Genomic DNA, 17,238 nt, shown 5'->3' with positions numbered 1-17,238 from the left:
GTGCCTGTGCGAACTCAAAGGCTCCAAAATACAAGGGATGGCCTCCAAGCAGCGGCAGGTTCAGCAAAGCCTTGACAAAGACCATGCTGCCTCAGTGTTCGAGGCACAAGCCTCGTGTCCGGAACCTCCCCACTCCCTGACAAGAGATACAGATGAACGGCATGACCAGTGACTGGCTAGAACCAAAAGGGCCAAATGCCATCCATTCTGGGTAACAGTGGTGTAAATCCAGCATAAACTTACTGAAGGCAACGATGGCAGATTTGCACCAGGCACACCAAAACACCCTTCTCTCTCAAAACATGATGCTGGATCTTCCTGGAGGGCAGTATTCTGGGGACTTTTGCTTGGCTCTGCTCTCTTTTCTGGTCAGCTCAAAAGCTTGAGTGAACCCATTACAGGAGGAGAGCTCCAGTTTGAACAGGAGGAGTTAAAGCTCTTTCGTGGTAGCCTCAGTGCAAGTAACACCTCTGAAAGGATGTTGAGAGTTGAGGCCCTGACAGCCCAGCACCGCATGGGATGAACTGGTAGTGTGCTGAGATGGGCCCTGGAAACATCTGACCACCTCCCCAACTCCGCATTCCAGCCATCACCAAATGGCCCATGGGCACTCACGGGTACCCCTGAGCATTGGTCTTCTCCTGCCCGAGGTGACGCGCAACCCAGACCACGACAGACCTGCATTTTAAAGTTTCAGTCACACAACAGCTGAGGTGCTCGGGATAAAACTCCAGGTCTGAGAGCATGCTGGGCCACCTGTGGCCCCAGGAAAAGCATATCCTGGCAACTTTCAGACTCATTTCCCAGGTCTTGCTGCACAAAAGAGGTGAGAGATTTACTTGAGCATTTGCAGTAGGAGATGTAATGAGGAGATTCATTTGGGGACATTTTCCCTGTTTAACAAGTTAATCCTTTCAGCACTTCAAAATGGTCAGTGTTGGAAAGTCCTACAGTGCATTTCCGCACACTCTGGATGGGAATGCTCTTTAGGAGCATGAAGCAGGTATGATGAGGGTCATGCTGGAGCCTGTGGGTCCCAAAAGCCTGTTCAGCACTGATGACACATGAAGTATGAAAGCCTCCCGAGTCCTGGGAGTGCCTGGAGAGAGGAGCTTGATACACATCTCGCCTGGATCCTGCCTCAGTAGGAGTATTCTTGTGATTTCTACATGCCCAGCCTGGGAGGGAACTCCCCTGGGATCTTCCCAGGAACATACTAAAAAAATGGATGCAGTAATGAGCAAGAAGATCAAAAGCAAGAGGCGAAAGACCCACCTCCCCTGGCTGCACCCTCAGGTCCAGGAGCCCACTGTCTGTCCTTCTATGCCTCTGTTTTTAACAAACCACCTACACTGGAATTTACTCCCAGCTTCTCCTACCCAACCAAATGCTCTTCCATGCCAGGTAACAGTAAAAGCCTGCAGAACGACCCGATGATGGTTCAAGGTAAACATGCCCACAGAGAACTCAGTTGTAAAGAGGTACAAAGCCTTCTAGTCACCAGCGGCTGAGAACATGAAATTCATTACAACCATGTTACTTGCACTGGCCTTGACAGACTCAAAACCAGAGCCTTCAGAACGCCCCTTATGCCACTTCCTGACCCAAACCATACAGCCACTGTATCTCCTTCAGAGCCGTCGCCCCACCATCTGAGAAATGAGGCTAGACTTCAGATGCCGTGATCAGAGGATGAAAGCAGCACAACTTCTGGTCAAAAGGGAGTTTAGCTGGAATAAAAATATGGCTAGGACTGCTGCCAAAATGTTTCAGCATCTGACACAAGTTGATTTGTCCCGTTTACACTAGCAGTATTCAACGTCGCTCTCCATGGGCCCACTGCCATTGTTAGTCAGCGATGGAACACAGACAGAGAAGAAAACCCGATGATGAAGCCCAACATGGAGCCTAAGATGATGACTTCACCTCATGACTGCTCCCAACAGTGAGAAAACAGTAGGTGGGTCTCCATTGCCTGCCTTCCCAAATGCACTTCCCTTCCATCCCCAGAGAAGTGCAACATGTCTGTAGTAGAGGGTTTCTGAGTCACCGTCCCTCTGATTAAAGTATATCCAGAGCCCTCAGACGCAGATTGATGTGAAGAGCCACAGTGAAGTCAGTATGACTACATGCAAGGACATTATATCATGAGCATGTCTACTATTTATAATGAAATTAAGCTGGCCAAGATAATTAATGCTATTAATATCTGCACAATGATGAGCACAGTATGCCTAGATAAATAGGCAGAATTAGTTCTTATCAGAAATATCCTCCTGCTTGACTAGTATGGGAACCCAGATATAAACAGAGAGAATAAACAATTTGGTATGAAGTGTTACCATTGGACTTAATTATATAACATATTTTTAGTATCTGAAATATCAGGTGCTGAAGAGGCAGAACTACTTGTGCTACAGTCTGGAGCTCTTTGACAACATGGTCTAAGCCGCAATTTGGTGGTAATATTGTAACATGAAAATCTGGTTGGGGCAAGGGGGAATTGGGGCAAATCGAGACATTTTCACACCATGGATTTTGCACGTTCTTCCACAGAGCAGAAACAGTCAGGCAAACTCTATAGCATCTGGCAGGACCCTGAAATTCAACACGCCAGGCTCCATCGCCTCTTACCATACCCATCTAACACGATAGTGCAGACTCCAACCCAGCACAATAGGGTGCAAAAAGAAGAGAAACTGTAACTTAAGGGTAGAGCTTCATCATGAACTTCAACCTCTTTTATTGTCATCAACAGAAGGCACGATTTTAACCAAACTCCTAGGAAGGAGGAGGAGGTAGAATTTAATTTGCCTTCCTATGATAAACTGAGAGCAGAACACTTCCACTTGACCTCTTTAACCTCCTAATCTCCCAGGACACTCACTGCATACAACAAGACCAACATAAATGGATCCATAGATTCACTGTATTTCCTCAAGAGATGGTCACAACAATGGAAGCAAGTTTTTTTCAGATACGCATCCATCTAATTTATTGAAACAATGGATTCAAGAGGGGTTGGCCTAAAAATTCCATCTGTGAAAGCCTCCTTAGCTCAAAAGTATTGCAGTGACAAAGTTCTACCTCAGATAAGAATCTACAAGTATTGCTTTAAGTAATTTCCGCCTTTGCATCTTACAGTTTCAAATTAAATCATCTTGAAAGGAGTCATTTGGCCTGCTTTTTTTTTTTAAGAGAAAACCAAATTCCTATTTAAAACCACATAGACAACATAGAAAATAGGATGTAAATTACACTGCAGAAACTACATTTGAAAATATTTTAAGGAAAAGACGCAAACCCATAAATATCTAAAAGATTAAGTCTATAAAAACACAAATCAGCGATCCAATTTTCACTTGCAGCATAGGCTAAGCACTGCAGCACATACAGAAGACACTGAAAGCACAGGCTATTCAACAAACCCTGGAACATGCAGCTCAGCACTAAGTATTAAAGCAACAGCCCAGATTTTTTTTTTTTTTTATGCTTTCATACTGGATTTCTGTCTTTATCTCATTGGGGTTTTTTTTCCTAATGTAAAAAAAAAAAAAGTCGAGATCTTAACATCAGGGCAATGTCATCTGTGGGTGCTTCTTAGAAACCATTACCAAAGCGGCTCTTGTTTCATAGTCTGTTTATCTTCAAACTTATATTTAGCAGTGCATTGTAACGGGGTGAGCTGCTCCCTGGTTTATTTTTAATTCGGAGATACTGTCGCAAACTATGTTTGTGTGTCACAGAATGTGAAAACTTACACTAGATGCCAGGAAAGCTTACGCACTGCCAGTTACCAGCAAGCTGGTGGTAGCATGAGGTTGTTAGGTGATTAGAGTTGCTGGTAACTTTGAACACAGATGTGAATTAATGAGAAGAATAAAACCTACTGACAAAAAAAAATTACATTTATCTCCCCAAGAAAACAAGTTACATTCTTAATTTGAAACAACATGCTGGGAAACAAAGACAGGGCTGTACCTAAAAAAAGGAGAATGTACTGAAAAGAGTATTATTAAGTGATTTACCTTGGTAACAGCTTTGCTTTCGGAATTACTGTTGGAATCCTTAATGCCATTTAATGAATCTCTTCTCTGTGGGCAAGGCTTCTTTTTGCGCGGTCTGCCTTTAAGATTTGGTGCTGAAAATTAATGGAGAACAATTTGAGCACATTGTCTTATACTGGATTCTTAACAGCTGAAAGCATAATAAATAATTCCAGTACAATCAATCACAGAAGTGTACACATCTGTCTACAGTAAATGCTTATTACGAGATTCCCATCCTCCATGGGTTACATCTTGACACACTATACGTTTCTATAGAATATCCCCCAAGGCTAATCTACTCTACTTGCAAATAACTAATTAATATAAAGTCAAACACTGGTCTCTGAAGGACCTGGCGGGGGACGGGGGGGGAGAAGCACAAATATTTCTCCATGGTACAAAAAAAAAGAACAAAATAGAATATTAATAGGTAACTTTGGCATTAATAAGCCCACTGCTTTTATTATTTCTAATCATCATGTAAGAGTACTATTTCCAACTTTGGGAAATATCTGGTTTCAGAAATGTTCTGAAACACTGAAATTCCATAACAGCTCCAAGAAATGTTTATATACCCTGTCACTCTTGTCAAAGTTCTTCTAAAATAAGTTAAAAAAAAAAAAATTACCCCTGAGTCCTGAAATGGATCAAAAAAACCCTTAACAACTAGTTCTGGAAGTTGACAAGTACTGAAATAAGTGATTGATTGTTTCATAAGGGTTACATACCATCCATACAAATTAACATGAATCACTTTCAGTTTTGCCCAATTCTGAAGATAAAATAGCTCTGAAATAACACAGTGACTAAACCCTAACTGTGCTGAGCCGTATGTAGAATGGGATATGGATCATATATATAGAAAAAAATATCAGGCTCATCTTTCAATAGTAGTATTACGATATAAATTATGATCACATATAGAAATAATAGATGGAGCAGATGTTTGCTCGTTATTACGTGTCCTGCCTGCTTTCGGATTTAAAAATCAGCCTCCGACTACTATGGCAACATTTAAAATGATAAACAATCATTAAGTAATGACTGTACTGAGGAAGATAATTTCCTTTAAACCTTTAATTTCTAGGTAACCATTGTTTTCATTACTTAAAGGGATGATTAGAACAATGTCAGAATTCTAAACACCACAAACCTCTTGAGTGCCTTCTAATTGTTTCTAATCTCACATTTGTCACACAGTAAGCCAGTGGTTTCAGGACATTTTACATTTTAATTAGTTTGCAAACACAATAAAGGGTGCTAATTTGATTTTATAGTTTGAGTAACAGTGTCTTATTTGGTCTGTTCAGAGAAAAAGAAAAACCATGGGTTTAAAACCTAAACTCCAAAAGACGCATCCTTTTTCTTCCCCCAGCACTGACACATGGTAAATATATATGTATATATCCATGTGCGTATGTGTGCAAGTCCATATTTGCGTCTATATAAAAATATGTTTATCTCCCTACAGAAATATCTCCATCTATCTCTGGTGAAGCATATTCTGCTTATTGAAAAGTACTGCAGAAAGCAATTCTGAAATTGTCATCTGAGGCTAACATGCAAAATCAAACAAAGAGAGAAAGAAATTATTACCCATTCCAGCCGACAAACATCTGCCTGATTTATATCTGTACTCATGAATGCTACAGCATGTGACTGCACGCTACGTCGCTGGAAGTCTCGGCTTGGTGTGGATGTCAGTCTTAGACAAAATGAACACTACGAGTATTTGCTTTGCGCTTACAAATCCCCTCCCAGCCCCCCCCAGCCGCTCCATTACTCATATAAACAGTGATGAGCGGCTCGACGGGAGCGTGGGATGAGCTCCGAGGACTCCAGCGCCGGCTGCCAGACTGCCAGCCCCGGCCATGCCACCCTTGCTTTATTTATAAACCTCGCTCAGTCCTCCTCCTTTCATGCCTTTCCGATGCCTGCTTTTCTTCTGCATGCCACCTGGATGGGATCGCCGGACCCTTGGCTATGGGGAGCCGCCACACCCGCGCCTACTTTAGAAGAGGTACCGAAGAAAACAGAAACATTCCCTGAGTACCCTGGCACATGGGTTAAAACAATGACCTTCCAATCTATGGATTCCCCGACCTGGTCCAAGCAATGGGCAGAGAGAGACATGGTTTGGCTGGGATCAAATACATATGAATTGCTTTCTCTTTCTCTTTTTTTTAAATAGAATAAATAAATAGAGTAGTTCAAGGCTCAATGTTTTCCAAACATACTTGTTATTCCGAGTTTTGGCACTGTACTTTGCATCGCACTATAAAGCACTACTAATGTTTTGCTAAAAGCTTTAAAAGCAAGGAGGCATTTGTTCCTGAATTCCAGGTATATTGAGCTTGCATATAAACACTGTTTGAATTGGAGTCTTCAACAGCTCAGAACTGGCTCGAGCCTGGTACGAAATGGGGTGTTTGTATTCTCCCCATGGCTCAGGAGCTGCAGTTGGGAAGGTCTGGCTGCCGCACGCACACTGTGGGACTGTCCTGCACGCCGCACCGTAGGACTTCCAACCACTTTAAAGCCATTCCAGAGCAGACGCACAATTAACAAGAAAGCAACGAGAGGAATTAATACCAGAAGAGAAGGCCCTTGCCTCTAGTATCTACTCTGTAAAAGAAAAGATTTGAAATAGTTCCAGTTGTGCTTGAAACAAAGCCATTACCATTTGCTCCCTAAATCATTATAAATAAATGCATTATTTGAGGATTATTTATATTTCAGCTTCATCCATTTTGTTCTCTTGAGACAGGAAACATGACTGGGACTGAAGGAATAGTTTACAAGCCACATATTTGTTTTAATTTTTTTTTTTTTAATTTTTTTTTGGTCTCGTTTATGACACATTCATGAGCACGCTTGGATTTGAAAACAAGAATTTCTTGGATTTGACATTCATAATTATTTTAAAACAAATTTACAAACGTGTTTCCCGATGACACTGGGTTTTTAGTGTGCGCTGGGCAGCTAAGTGAATATCCCATGTTTTTTCTTCTTTCTGCTCTCTGGTGGAGAAGGACTTCTGGCATGACTACCTGAGAATATCTGAAACAATTCAATTCCTTCACATTGGCGCACATAGCTTTCAAATTAATTTTCTGGAAGCATTTGTGGCAGTGAGACCTCGTAACTTGTACTTTCCCAGAAGGCAAGAACATAAGTAAAGCAAATTAAAGTACAAGTAAGTACAGAAGAAAAGTTCGCCTTTACTTGCCACCTCTTCAGTCTAAGTGCCCAAAACAGGAGTATGAGAGATATGACATGCTACCAGCTCAAGTACTTTCTTCCCTCTGTGCTTGACAACACGTTTGCTTTTGCCAGTTTGGGTTTTTTTTCCTTCCTTCCCTTCTCTTTGCTTCCTGCTCTATCTGAAAGAGGAGAAACCTCAGCTACTGAAAAGTCCACCGGGATCCTTTGCCACTACTTTGGTGGGATTTGAAGGATCGCTGTGAGCATAGCATAGGTGCTGGAGGTTTGGGATGCAAACCAGAATGCCCTCACACCTGCAATAAGCAGGTGGTGATGCCTCGGGAGCACAGAGCTGCTGCTGCTCAAGGCCAGCAGGCATGGGAAGGCTGTCCAGCAGAGACATATGCCTGGTATGATCCAAGTGGCCCAAAGCTCTGAGTTCAAACCTCTGGGAGCGAAAGGGTGTTCACCCACCCACTTGAAGCCCACACACGTTCGTGCCTGGCTGACTCAAGGAGCCTCTTCTTGGGATTACCGCTCATCCCAAATTTGCTAGTCGTCACAAAGGGCACTGCCATTTAGGAAATGGCAATACAGGAGAAATTATCTTCCCTGCAAAGTGCTACGGCAATCCAGAGCCCAGAAGCGAAAGCCACTTCACCAGCTGAATCCTGGCAAACGTTTTGGGTATGGCCAGCTAAAACACAGCCAGCTGCAAAACACAGAGAGTACGGGCTGATGCTCCTTATGTCAGGAGAGCTGAAGGAGCACAAAGGCCTCTCCCCTTGGGCTGGTTGCTCTTTCCATACACGTTGCCATTGTGCATGCTACATCTACCTGTTACAGGAGTTCGGAGGGACCACTTCAGCGCTCCTTGGATGCCACAGGAAGCGTGTTGCTCCCTTGTGTCCCTGAGCAGCCGGTCCAGCTGGTGTCATTTAAACAAACCTATCCCTCTGAGCCCACGAACCCAGCTGGCCCCACAACGCAACCACCACCGCCTGCAAGGCTGCCCACTGTCGCAGCAGATTCTGAGGCTGTCACGCAGGGTTTCACAAGGAACCAAGCCAATTTCCAAGATGAAGGAAGATCTAATTCAAGGAAGGAAGATTTAATTAAACTGTAAAGAAGAAAAGGTGTAATTATTAACTAATACGCATATGGCATGGACTTTGTTTTTCAGCTGACTACGACTTGGTGGTAAAAGTCTTGTCCTCTCAATGAAGTGAAAGCTTGTGAGATGGCTGTGTGATGAATACCAACAGTTACACAAGCCATGATCACAACTGTATTTTAATATTTCTCCCCCCCATTCTGGAATATGTCTTATTGCTATCCCAGGTGTGACTTCTCAGGGAAAATAAAATTATGTACAGGAGTCCTCCCAGAGAGGGGAATGCTTTCTTCCCCTCCATGTTGGAAAGGGTCCCTGGGTGTTGTCTGGAAGCAAGCAGTCACCACAAATCACGTAGAGACTGTTGCTTGTTGTTCGACATGAGGGAACGCTTCTCAGAAGACCGTGAAATGTTAACTTGTGATTGAGCAGGACCCAAGGAGGCTGGGCAGGGGAAAAGAGAAGGAGCTTGTGCCTGTGGAGTGAGAGGGCAAGACAGGGAGCCAGAGAGGTGGGAGGCATGCCCCCAGCCCTTGGCACACACTTTGCACACCTGCCTGGGCCACAGCTGGCTGCCCCATGTGGTACCCGTCCCTGGTGTGCTATGGCAGCAGGGTGCAGGAGGAGACAGCCACCATCCTCCCACCGAACTGTTCTTCAAGTGTGTGGCTCTCTGTGGTGAGAGGGAAGGGAAAGGTAATGCCCTTGGCCTTTTCCATCTGCTTAGGGGACACAACTCATGCTGGCCACAGACATGTGGAGCTCCTTCCCAGCACCCCTGGGGCTGTCCAGAGAAACCGCCTCCCTACCTGCAGGAGAGCAAAAGCAGGAGCACACAGCCATGGTTTTCAAAAGGGGGGAGTGAAAGGGAAGGTGAGGTGCAGAAGCTGCCAGTGACACCTCCTCTGTGCAGATCTTCCCTTGTACCTGCTGTTGGAAAAACCAGAAGCACTTAGCATCCAATGGAGTGTAACTGCCCTCAGTAATCTGAAATTAAGATTTAATCTCTTGATTTTCTTCTTCCTAGATGGAGACCAGCACCTCACCTTTTCCTTCCCAAGCTGTGGCTAAGGCCTGCAGTGCCACAACACCAGCAATGCCCTGCATGGTTTTATTACAAACCTTTATTACAAGGGTAAAGGCAAACCCTGTGTTACGCATGGCACAGGAAGTTAGATTATCTGTAGATGCAGACTGGCAAATCTTTGTTGACTAAAACGTACCCCAGGAAGAAGCTGACCTGGCGATCCTGAAGCCCAAAGCCTATGTGAGCACCCTATGGACCACCATAGCCAATCCAGAGGCACCCGCAGCAAAGAATTAAAGACTGGGTGCTGTTGACAAGCTCAGTAGCAGGCTCTGACCCACAAAGCCAATAAGCAATGCAGGAAAGAGAGAAGCTCAGGGTTAGTGCTGCTCAATCAGCTAGATGTTTCCTCGAAGCCAGAGGTCCTCTCTGTTCACAAAGTGGTGTCATTGACCAAAAAATTACATCTACCCCTTCGGCACTCTCATCACAGCGCCTGTGCAAATATCAGGGTATCTTAGGTGATTGAGAGGGCCAGAAGGTGAGGAAGGAGATGGCTACACTGCCCACGCACTGAGAAAATTCACAAGGTTGTGGCCACTGCTCTCCTGCCACTACCACCCCTCACCTGCCCAACTTTCTGGGACACTGCATGCTCAGCAGGGCACAGGAAACAGGAGTGGGCCTCTCTCCCTAGTAAAACTCCCACCAAGGGCGGCAAGTCCTACGTGCGGGAAAGAGATGTACCCAAGAACAAGATCCATGGAAGTCAGCCATGGGTAAACACTGCATGTGATGGAAAAACATGCTGCTACAAGACAGCACCTCCACCAGTCACCTTCTTTACCTGCATTCCTAGGAAGGGGAAGTTACCGGTGGAGGTACCATCTCCCTGCCATCAAGTCAGTAATTGAGTCAGCCTCACTTGAGCCACATCCATGCCAAGAACACAATGCACTAGGTACACATGGCCACCCCTAGACACACAAACATGTCAAGAGACAATAGCTGTGGTTTTGAGGTACCTAATTTTAGCAGGTTAGTTCCAGTAGAATTACCTTGGGTTTAGGAGTCTGATTATCACCGGAAGACTTGTGAGTCCAACCCTCCCCATAACATTGTTCTCTAGATGTGCAAACTTTGGCTGATGTAAAAAATGTGTTGTTATAGGGAGGGTGTTAAAAAAATAGTGGCCTTCACACAGCTGAGGTCAAGCTATGTTGGCACTTTGTCAAAAGCAGTGGTGTAGTCAGGAGTTTTTAATGAGCCTGGAATGCATTACCTCATTCGTCATACCTGGATCACTTACTCATGCTCAGTCCAAAATAACCTTGGACCTTGTTGGCTGCTCAACAAACCATGTAAGTAAACAGTACTGTACTCACACCTAAATCATGTACCTTTTTCTTGCTCATCCCACATTACTTACTCTAGAGAACATCTGAGCAATTGTAATGCCCGTAATCAAAGTTCTTGCTTTTCCAGGCCTCTCTGATCTGCATAACTATTTCCTGATATGACTTTTTGTTCTGGCTTGCCGGTACTCCAGTTTCTCAGAAACACTTCAAAAGTTGGAGAAAAAAGAAAAAGGGAAAAGGGAAGGATGGCCATTGCCCTAGGTCACTGAGGAATGTACCAGTTGCTCAGCATCGCTAATGTTCTTACAGCTTACACTGCCAACCAGGTTGTGACTGCCTGTTGTTTTTGTGACCATGTTTCTGTCCTGCGGAAGGATGATGGGAAAGGAAGGAGCGACAGCATTTTTCCCAATTGCAAGAGTATGGCAGCACAAAAAAACCCGACTGAGCTTGTAAAACTGTCCATGGCCAGCAGCAAAGAAGGGCCAGGGCAAGATCTGGGTCTGCATTTAGGGTGGGCCTGCACAGTCAGAAGAGCTCTAAACCGGAGAGGTGGGAGGGCACCAGGGGCAGGGAATCACAAGGCTGGAGTTAAGATGGAAGGTGTAAGAAGTTAATAAACAAGGAGGTACAGTGGTGCTGAGTTTAAAGCTGCAGTGCACCTGCTAAATGTACCAAGTCTTCACCCTGTAGACATCCTACAGAATGTCTCCTCACAGAGCCCTCCTGCACTGTGCCAGTCCTTCATACATGTCCCAGTTTTCACAAACACACACACAGTTGTGGAAAACCTGTGATACCAGAATGCTTGGCCCAAAGCTGCAAAACTGTCAGCAGATCACAGAATCCCAGAACCTTAGGAGTTGGAAGGGACCTCCAAAGATCATCTAGTCCAACTGCCTGTCAGAGCAGGATCACAGAATCACAGAATCGTAGGGGTTGGAAGGGACCTCCAGAGATCATCAGGTCCAACCCCCCTGCCAAAGCAGGGTCCCTTGGACATGTTGCACAGGGAGGCATCCAGACCGGGCTGGAGTATCTCCAGAGAAGGAGACTCCACACCACCCTGGGCAGCCTGTCCCAGGGCCCCGTCACCCTCATCAGGAAGAAGTTCTTCTGCATATTGGTGTGGAACTCCTGGTGCTCCAATGTGAGGCCATCGCCCCTTGCCCTGTCCCCACAGACCACTAAGAAGAGGCTGGCCACTTCCCTCTGTCTCCCACACTTGAGTTTATTTATAAACATTGATCAGATCCCCTCTCAGTCTTCTTCTCTCAAGCTGAACAGCCCCAGGTCACTCAGCCTTTCCTCCTAGGGGAGATGCTCCAGGCCCTTCATCATCTTTGTAGCTCTAGACTAGATCACACAGAACAGGGGGGTTTTCAATGTCTCCAGAGAAGGAAACTCTATTACCTCTCTAAGCAGTCTGTTCCAGTGCTCTGACAGATACGGAACTGATTAGGAGACTCCCCCCTCTCAGGCAGGTGGATATGTCAGATCATAGAGCTATTCATGATTTGGGAGCCAAACAGAAGCCAGAGGTGGCACACGGAGGTGCCTGGCCATCTAAGTCAAGGTGAGAAGACAGGTCCATGAACTGATCATGCCTTCTGGCAGGGGGCAAGTAGCTGGTTGCTAAGGACCCTCCTAAAGCAGCCTGGCAAAAGCTAGCTCTTGGCTGAAATACATGCTTACACGCCACACCTTTTAAAATGTAATGAATAGAAAGTTAACAGTTTTAATGGCTTTAACACTTACCCCTCTAGGGAGGCTCAGGCACTCTGCAAGAGTGGAAAGTTAAGGAAAGCATGTTGCTATATTTAAGCATGGTCCCAAAAATCCTGTTCAAAGGTTACTTAATCTCACGTGCTGCTCTGGCGTCCCAGCTGCCTCCTTGATTTCCTTATCTATCTTCATCTCTTTGTTTTGTCTCCTTCACCTCATTCATTCCTTTTTTATATCAAGTTCAGGATCTTACCTTTCATTTATTTTCCTTTCACCCCTTAAAGTTTGATTAAAAGGTCCTGCCTCCTGGAAAGAGGGTCTGAGAAGGAGGGCCTGGGCCACTGATCGCCTAGGCCCACCGAGCAGGGACGCTGAAGGGAAGCAAGTTACAACCAACCTAGCATTGCTTCAAAGGGTCAGAAATTAAAGTTGCTGGGAAAAGGTAAGAGTACGCTAATCGCCCACCCCCAGACCTTTGTTTAGGAAATGACAGTATCAACAGAATTTGAGGGAACTCTCTGCAGGATCTTAATTTCACCTCTAGAAGTCAGTGATGAGCACCTACTGACAACGCAAGCTCTGACTGAGCTCTAGAGGTCACACATCCTCTCCACACGCACACCCCTCTTGCTTACTCAAGCAACACACACAAAACAATTTGAGTATTAAAATTAAACTTTTTCTAAATCCACACACTTGTTTTTGGTTTTTTTTTTCCTTTCTTTAGAACCGAAACACCAGGCCTGACCTGGAAACTCCAGAGAACTACAGCAAACAACTTTTGCAGGGACCACCAAAGACACACGCTGCTTTTTTAACCCCCACAAAGAAAGAACATGGACATTTCTGAAACGTTTTGTTTTGGAAATGAGATATCCCATGCTCCATGTGGGGAAAATCAATTCGCTACCTCTCTAAAGAGAACATTCCTCATTTGGAAACAAGCGAAACAGACACTTCCTTGTGTGGATTAACGTGGAGACATATGACTTGTGGCAGACTGTTGTTTTGACCTCCCCTTCCTGACCAGACAATCTCTAAAAAAGCAAAAAAGGTGGTTATTTTTCATGGGTTACAGTCCAAACTAGCATTGCTTTTAATAGAAAGGTTAGAGGCATCGCAAATACCAGATTGGCCAATTAGGCCAAAAGTGGAACGGTTTTTGTTTCCCCAGAAGATGGGGACAAGATTCAGCACAATTATTTATTTTTTTTGACAAAATCTATGCATGTGTTAGAAATTATGGAAAATGGCAAATTCAGAAGGAGGGAAGATGAAAACTTCAGAGAAAAATCTACACCTGACAAATACGTGACATTTGAATAGCCCTTAGAGCAAATTAAAATAATAATAATAAAAAAAAAATCCTGTAGGCCTATTACTGGCTACAGATGACAGGATTGTTATTAACGATGCAAAAAGAGGCAGAGGTGTTTGGTAAATATTTGTTCTGTATTTGCACAGAAGCCAGATGATACGCTTGCAAAAGAACATAATTAAAGCCAGTCAATTGACTTGGTATTACGGAAACCAGATCTTGAAAAACAACAGAAAATGAAAACAAAACAAAGCACCTTAATTTATACTTTGAAACCCGAAGCTTTGTTAAAGAAGCTAGCAAAACACAGGGAACTTACCTGTGTTTCAATAAGACAGCTGATTTAACGCTAGATAATGCTTTGATTAAAAAAACAGCACTATATAATTTTATTCAAGCAAAGTATTACACGGATTAAGAACCAGCTAAATGATAGAGCTAAAAGAAGGCACCAGTGGGGAATTTCTATTGAATGAAAATATTTCTGGTGGCATTCCACAGGGGTTGCTCTTAGCCTTTGTAGCATTCAACGTTTTTGTCAACGAAATAAGGTCCCTGACAGTAACATTCAAGTCGACGCGAGGACTGGCGCAACGCTGAGTCATACAAATGGAAACAAGCGATCAGAAGGACTGATGGACCATGCAGACACGATGCTTTTTAGCTCACAAAACTCATGGGTGAGGACTACAGGTCACAGTGACCAAACCAAGGGTGAGGTTTCACCAGCCACCCCTGCCCCTGGAAATTCAATGTACCCTGATAGGAAGATGCTGTGACCAAAGGGAGGTCTGCCTTCAAGGAGGAGGTCTGAGTATCTCAAGCTGTGCTGGATTTGAGCAAAAACAACCAAGGAGTGACTTGACCAGGTAGTACGTGTGCCTCAAAGGCGAGAGGATGCTGGCAGTCAGAAGTGAGGAGGCCTGGCCAGGCATCCCTAGGCACTGCAGTGCCAATGACAGCATACAGAGGCAAGTGTATGATCGGCTTTCAGAAGACCTTTCAGGAAAAGCCTAAGCCAGGCACAAGCTGGCAGGAAGAAATGCATGCAATTCAAGGGTCTTTGTCAAGATACCAGGCTGGAGCTGGGTGTCCTGTCTCAGCCATGGGCAGGGTTGGGTCCTGGCTGTTGCCAGGAGAGCCTTGCCGCTGCAGGCAGCTGGAGCAGCCTGTCTGGCTGCACGGAGGAGGTGTCCAGCTCTTTGGCTGTGGTCCTTGCTCAAAACAGCTGTTTCCCTTCTCCTTCAGAAAAAAGGTGGTGAACTGGATGAAAGCATTTGACGGTAATTTTGGACGGCAACCCACTACTTGGGGTTCATACCAGATTAGATGACTCAGTGGTTCTTCTGGTGAGAAACTGCACGAGCATAGGATCAAGTAAAGTACCGCGGTATGCAGAATGAGGCATATGGAGAGCTGTAGCCTTGATGCTGCAAAATACACAACTCATAAAGACCTGGAGCACGCAAAGACCTCTGATGACCTCACTGGGGCTATTCACACCTTTGAGGCTGAGCCTGGGTTAAGCATCGAACAGGGCCAAGCCAGCATGACTCTCTCTCTGTCACTAATAGATGGCAAAGAAGCATTCAGGCCCTGAACAAAGAAATTACTGTATTTCATCATGAAACACCACGTGCTTGGGCAGCATCACAGGATCAGGGATGGGTTCATCAAATTTCCCTTTCCCTCAGAAATCTGCAGTCAGTCTCCAGCCTCCAAGCCCTCTGCCCCCAAAAGGTCACCTCCTGGGAAGCTGCGTTGGGTGGGCAGGGGCTTTGATTTCTGTAGGAGGCTCACAGCAACACTCAAGAAGTGCGTAGCTGCCTTCTCAGAGTAGGCTGGGTTCAAACAAAAGAAGGAAAAGCAGGGAAGACCAAGTGGGCACAAATGGATTATGTAATAGCCAAGACAAAAGCACGAACACGGCAGTGAGAAAATGCACAGCAAACCCATGCAAGTCAGCCTGTCTCATCAAAACTCAGCAGAACACCCAAGGCAGACTTCCCACTGAAGAGCTTCAGAAAAGGGAAGGCAAATGAAAACAAATCTTAAGGTGGCTTTATAGTAGTATGTTCTCCTCTCTCCAGTGATGCTGCTGTCTAGCAGAGTCAGCAGTACCCAATGGAGACGTGACCTACATACCTCAGAAATACAATGGATACATAGCCAGTCGCATCTATGCAGAGAGACGGCAGAGGAGATGGGCTGACTGACTGGTAAGGGATGAAGACCGAGCTCATCCAATTGTGCACAACATGAAAATGATAAAGATACCTTTCGATCACTCGTGTTTCTGATTTGCAGTCTATTATCCAAGAAAAAGCATTTTTTAATTGTGAGAATATTATAATTTTTCTTTTATGCTTTCTCTTTGCACTCAATCATCACGCCGCAAGGTAATTGAAGTTTGTTAAGCATAATCAGCCTGCATGCAGATATCAATAAAGTGACATGCAGAAACTAGAGAGCAAGCCCCCCCCTCCCAGCTCTCCCAACTCCCGATGCCTACATGCCTACCCCAGCTGCCACCACCATGAGGACTACCCATGAATAGCAGCTGTAGCTTAAGCCCAGCTCCCGTTCACCACTCTGGGTCTTCACCAACTCTGGTGGCAAACTGCCACCCCCTCCCCCAAAATGGCACCAATGGTTTAAATGGGTGCAAACCCTGCAAATGTGGTGCAATCGCTTCCCACCCCTTCACACACACAAACAGAAACAAGTCCACCTCTGTGGTACAGCTCTGCAAATCTCTAGCACTCCGAAAAATCCAAATAAAATCGAGCTGTATTGGTTAATTTATCTGAGCAGGGCAGGGTTTAAACTAAATATGAAGCTGGTTGAGCAATATTCTTTCGTAGTCAATACCGGTTCTTGGGAAATTATTCGAGTGAATTAAGTGGAGGGACTATTAAACAATTTACACACTTCCTTGTGTTTCAGATGTCTAATTATAGCCATGTTTGCCTCTCCCCGCAGAACTGTTGTATACCACATGGTATGCATATTTCAGCATCCAGCATTATTAACTCATGACCGACTGTCAGTTGATCATTATCTAACACATGGGGTCTGCAAAAAAAAGCCTTATTTGGGCAAAAAGCAGGCTTCGGACCCGCTCCCGCTGTATTCTCCCCCAGAAAAACTTCGGTTGGGTTGTTAGTTGCTGTCAATGGAAACTCAGAGGTTATGTATGCGAAATCCGCAGACGGGAAAATAAATCCTTGCCGAGTTTAAACACACAGTTGATATTAAAACCATCTCCAGCTCGGTTGGTTTTAAAGAAAACTCTCAGTTGCCCTCTAGTGTCACTCAGCTGCCATGCCAGGCAAGGTCACCAAATTTAACCCGATTTCATGCGACGATTTACTGTACGTGTAATTTCGGAAAACGGGGTGAGGGGTGGGGGGGGGGAATGCTTTTCGCTTCCTGGAAATTTC

At 44.9% G+C, this 17,238-nt stretch overlaps 1 protein-coding gene across 2 annotated transcripts in view; it reads right to left on the bottom strand.

Annotated features, from left to right (window-relative positions):
• Positions 1–17,238, bottom strand: part of ARID5B (AT-rich interaction domain 5B) — a gene marked incomplete at its 5' end in the record, with an annotated part of 119,858 nt that overhangs the window by 32,418 nt on the left and 70,202 nt on the right. For both annotated transcript variants that reach the window (XM_084264923.1, XM_084264922.1), the window contains one exon: positions 4,029–4,141. In XM_084264923.1, coding sequence (XP_084121049.1) covers positions 4,029–4,141 — 113 coding nt within the window. The remainder of the gene's footprint in view (positions 1–4,028; positions 4,142–17,238) is intronic.

The sequence above is a fragment of the Gallinula chloropus genome (assembly GCF_964237585.1).
Source record: "Gallinula chloropus genome assembly, chromosome: 5".
NCBI lineage: Eukaryota > Metazoa > Chordata > Aves > Gruiformes > Rallidae > Gallinula > Gallinula chloropus.
Note: the sequence above shows the minus strand (reverse complement) of the source record. Positions and strands in the feature narration are given on the sequence as shown.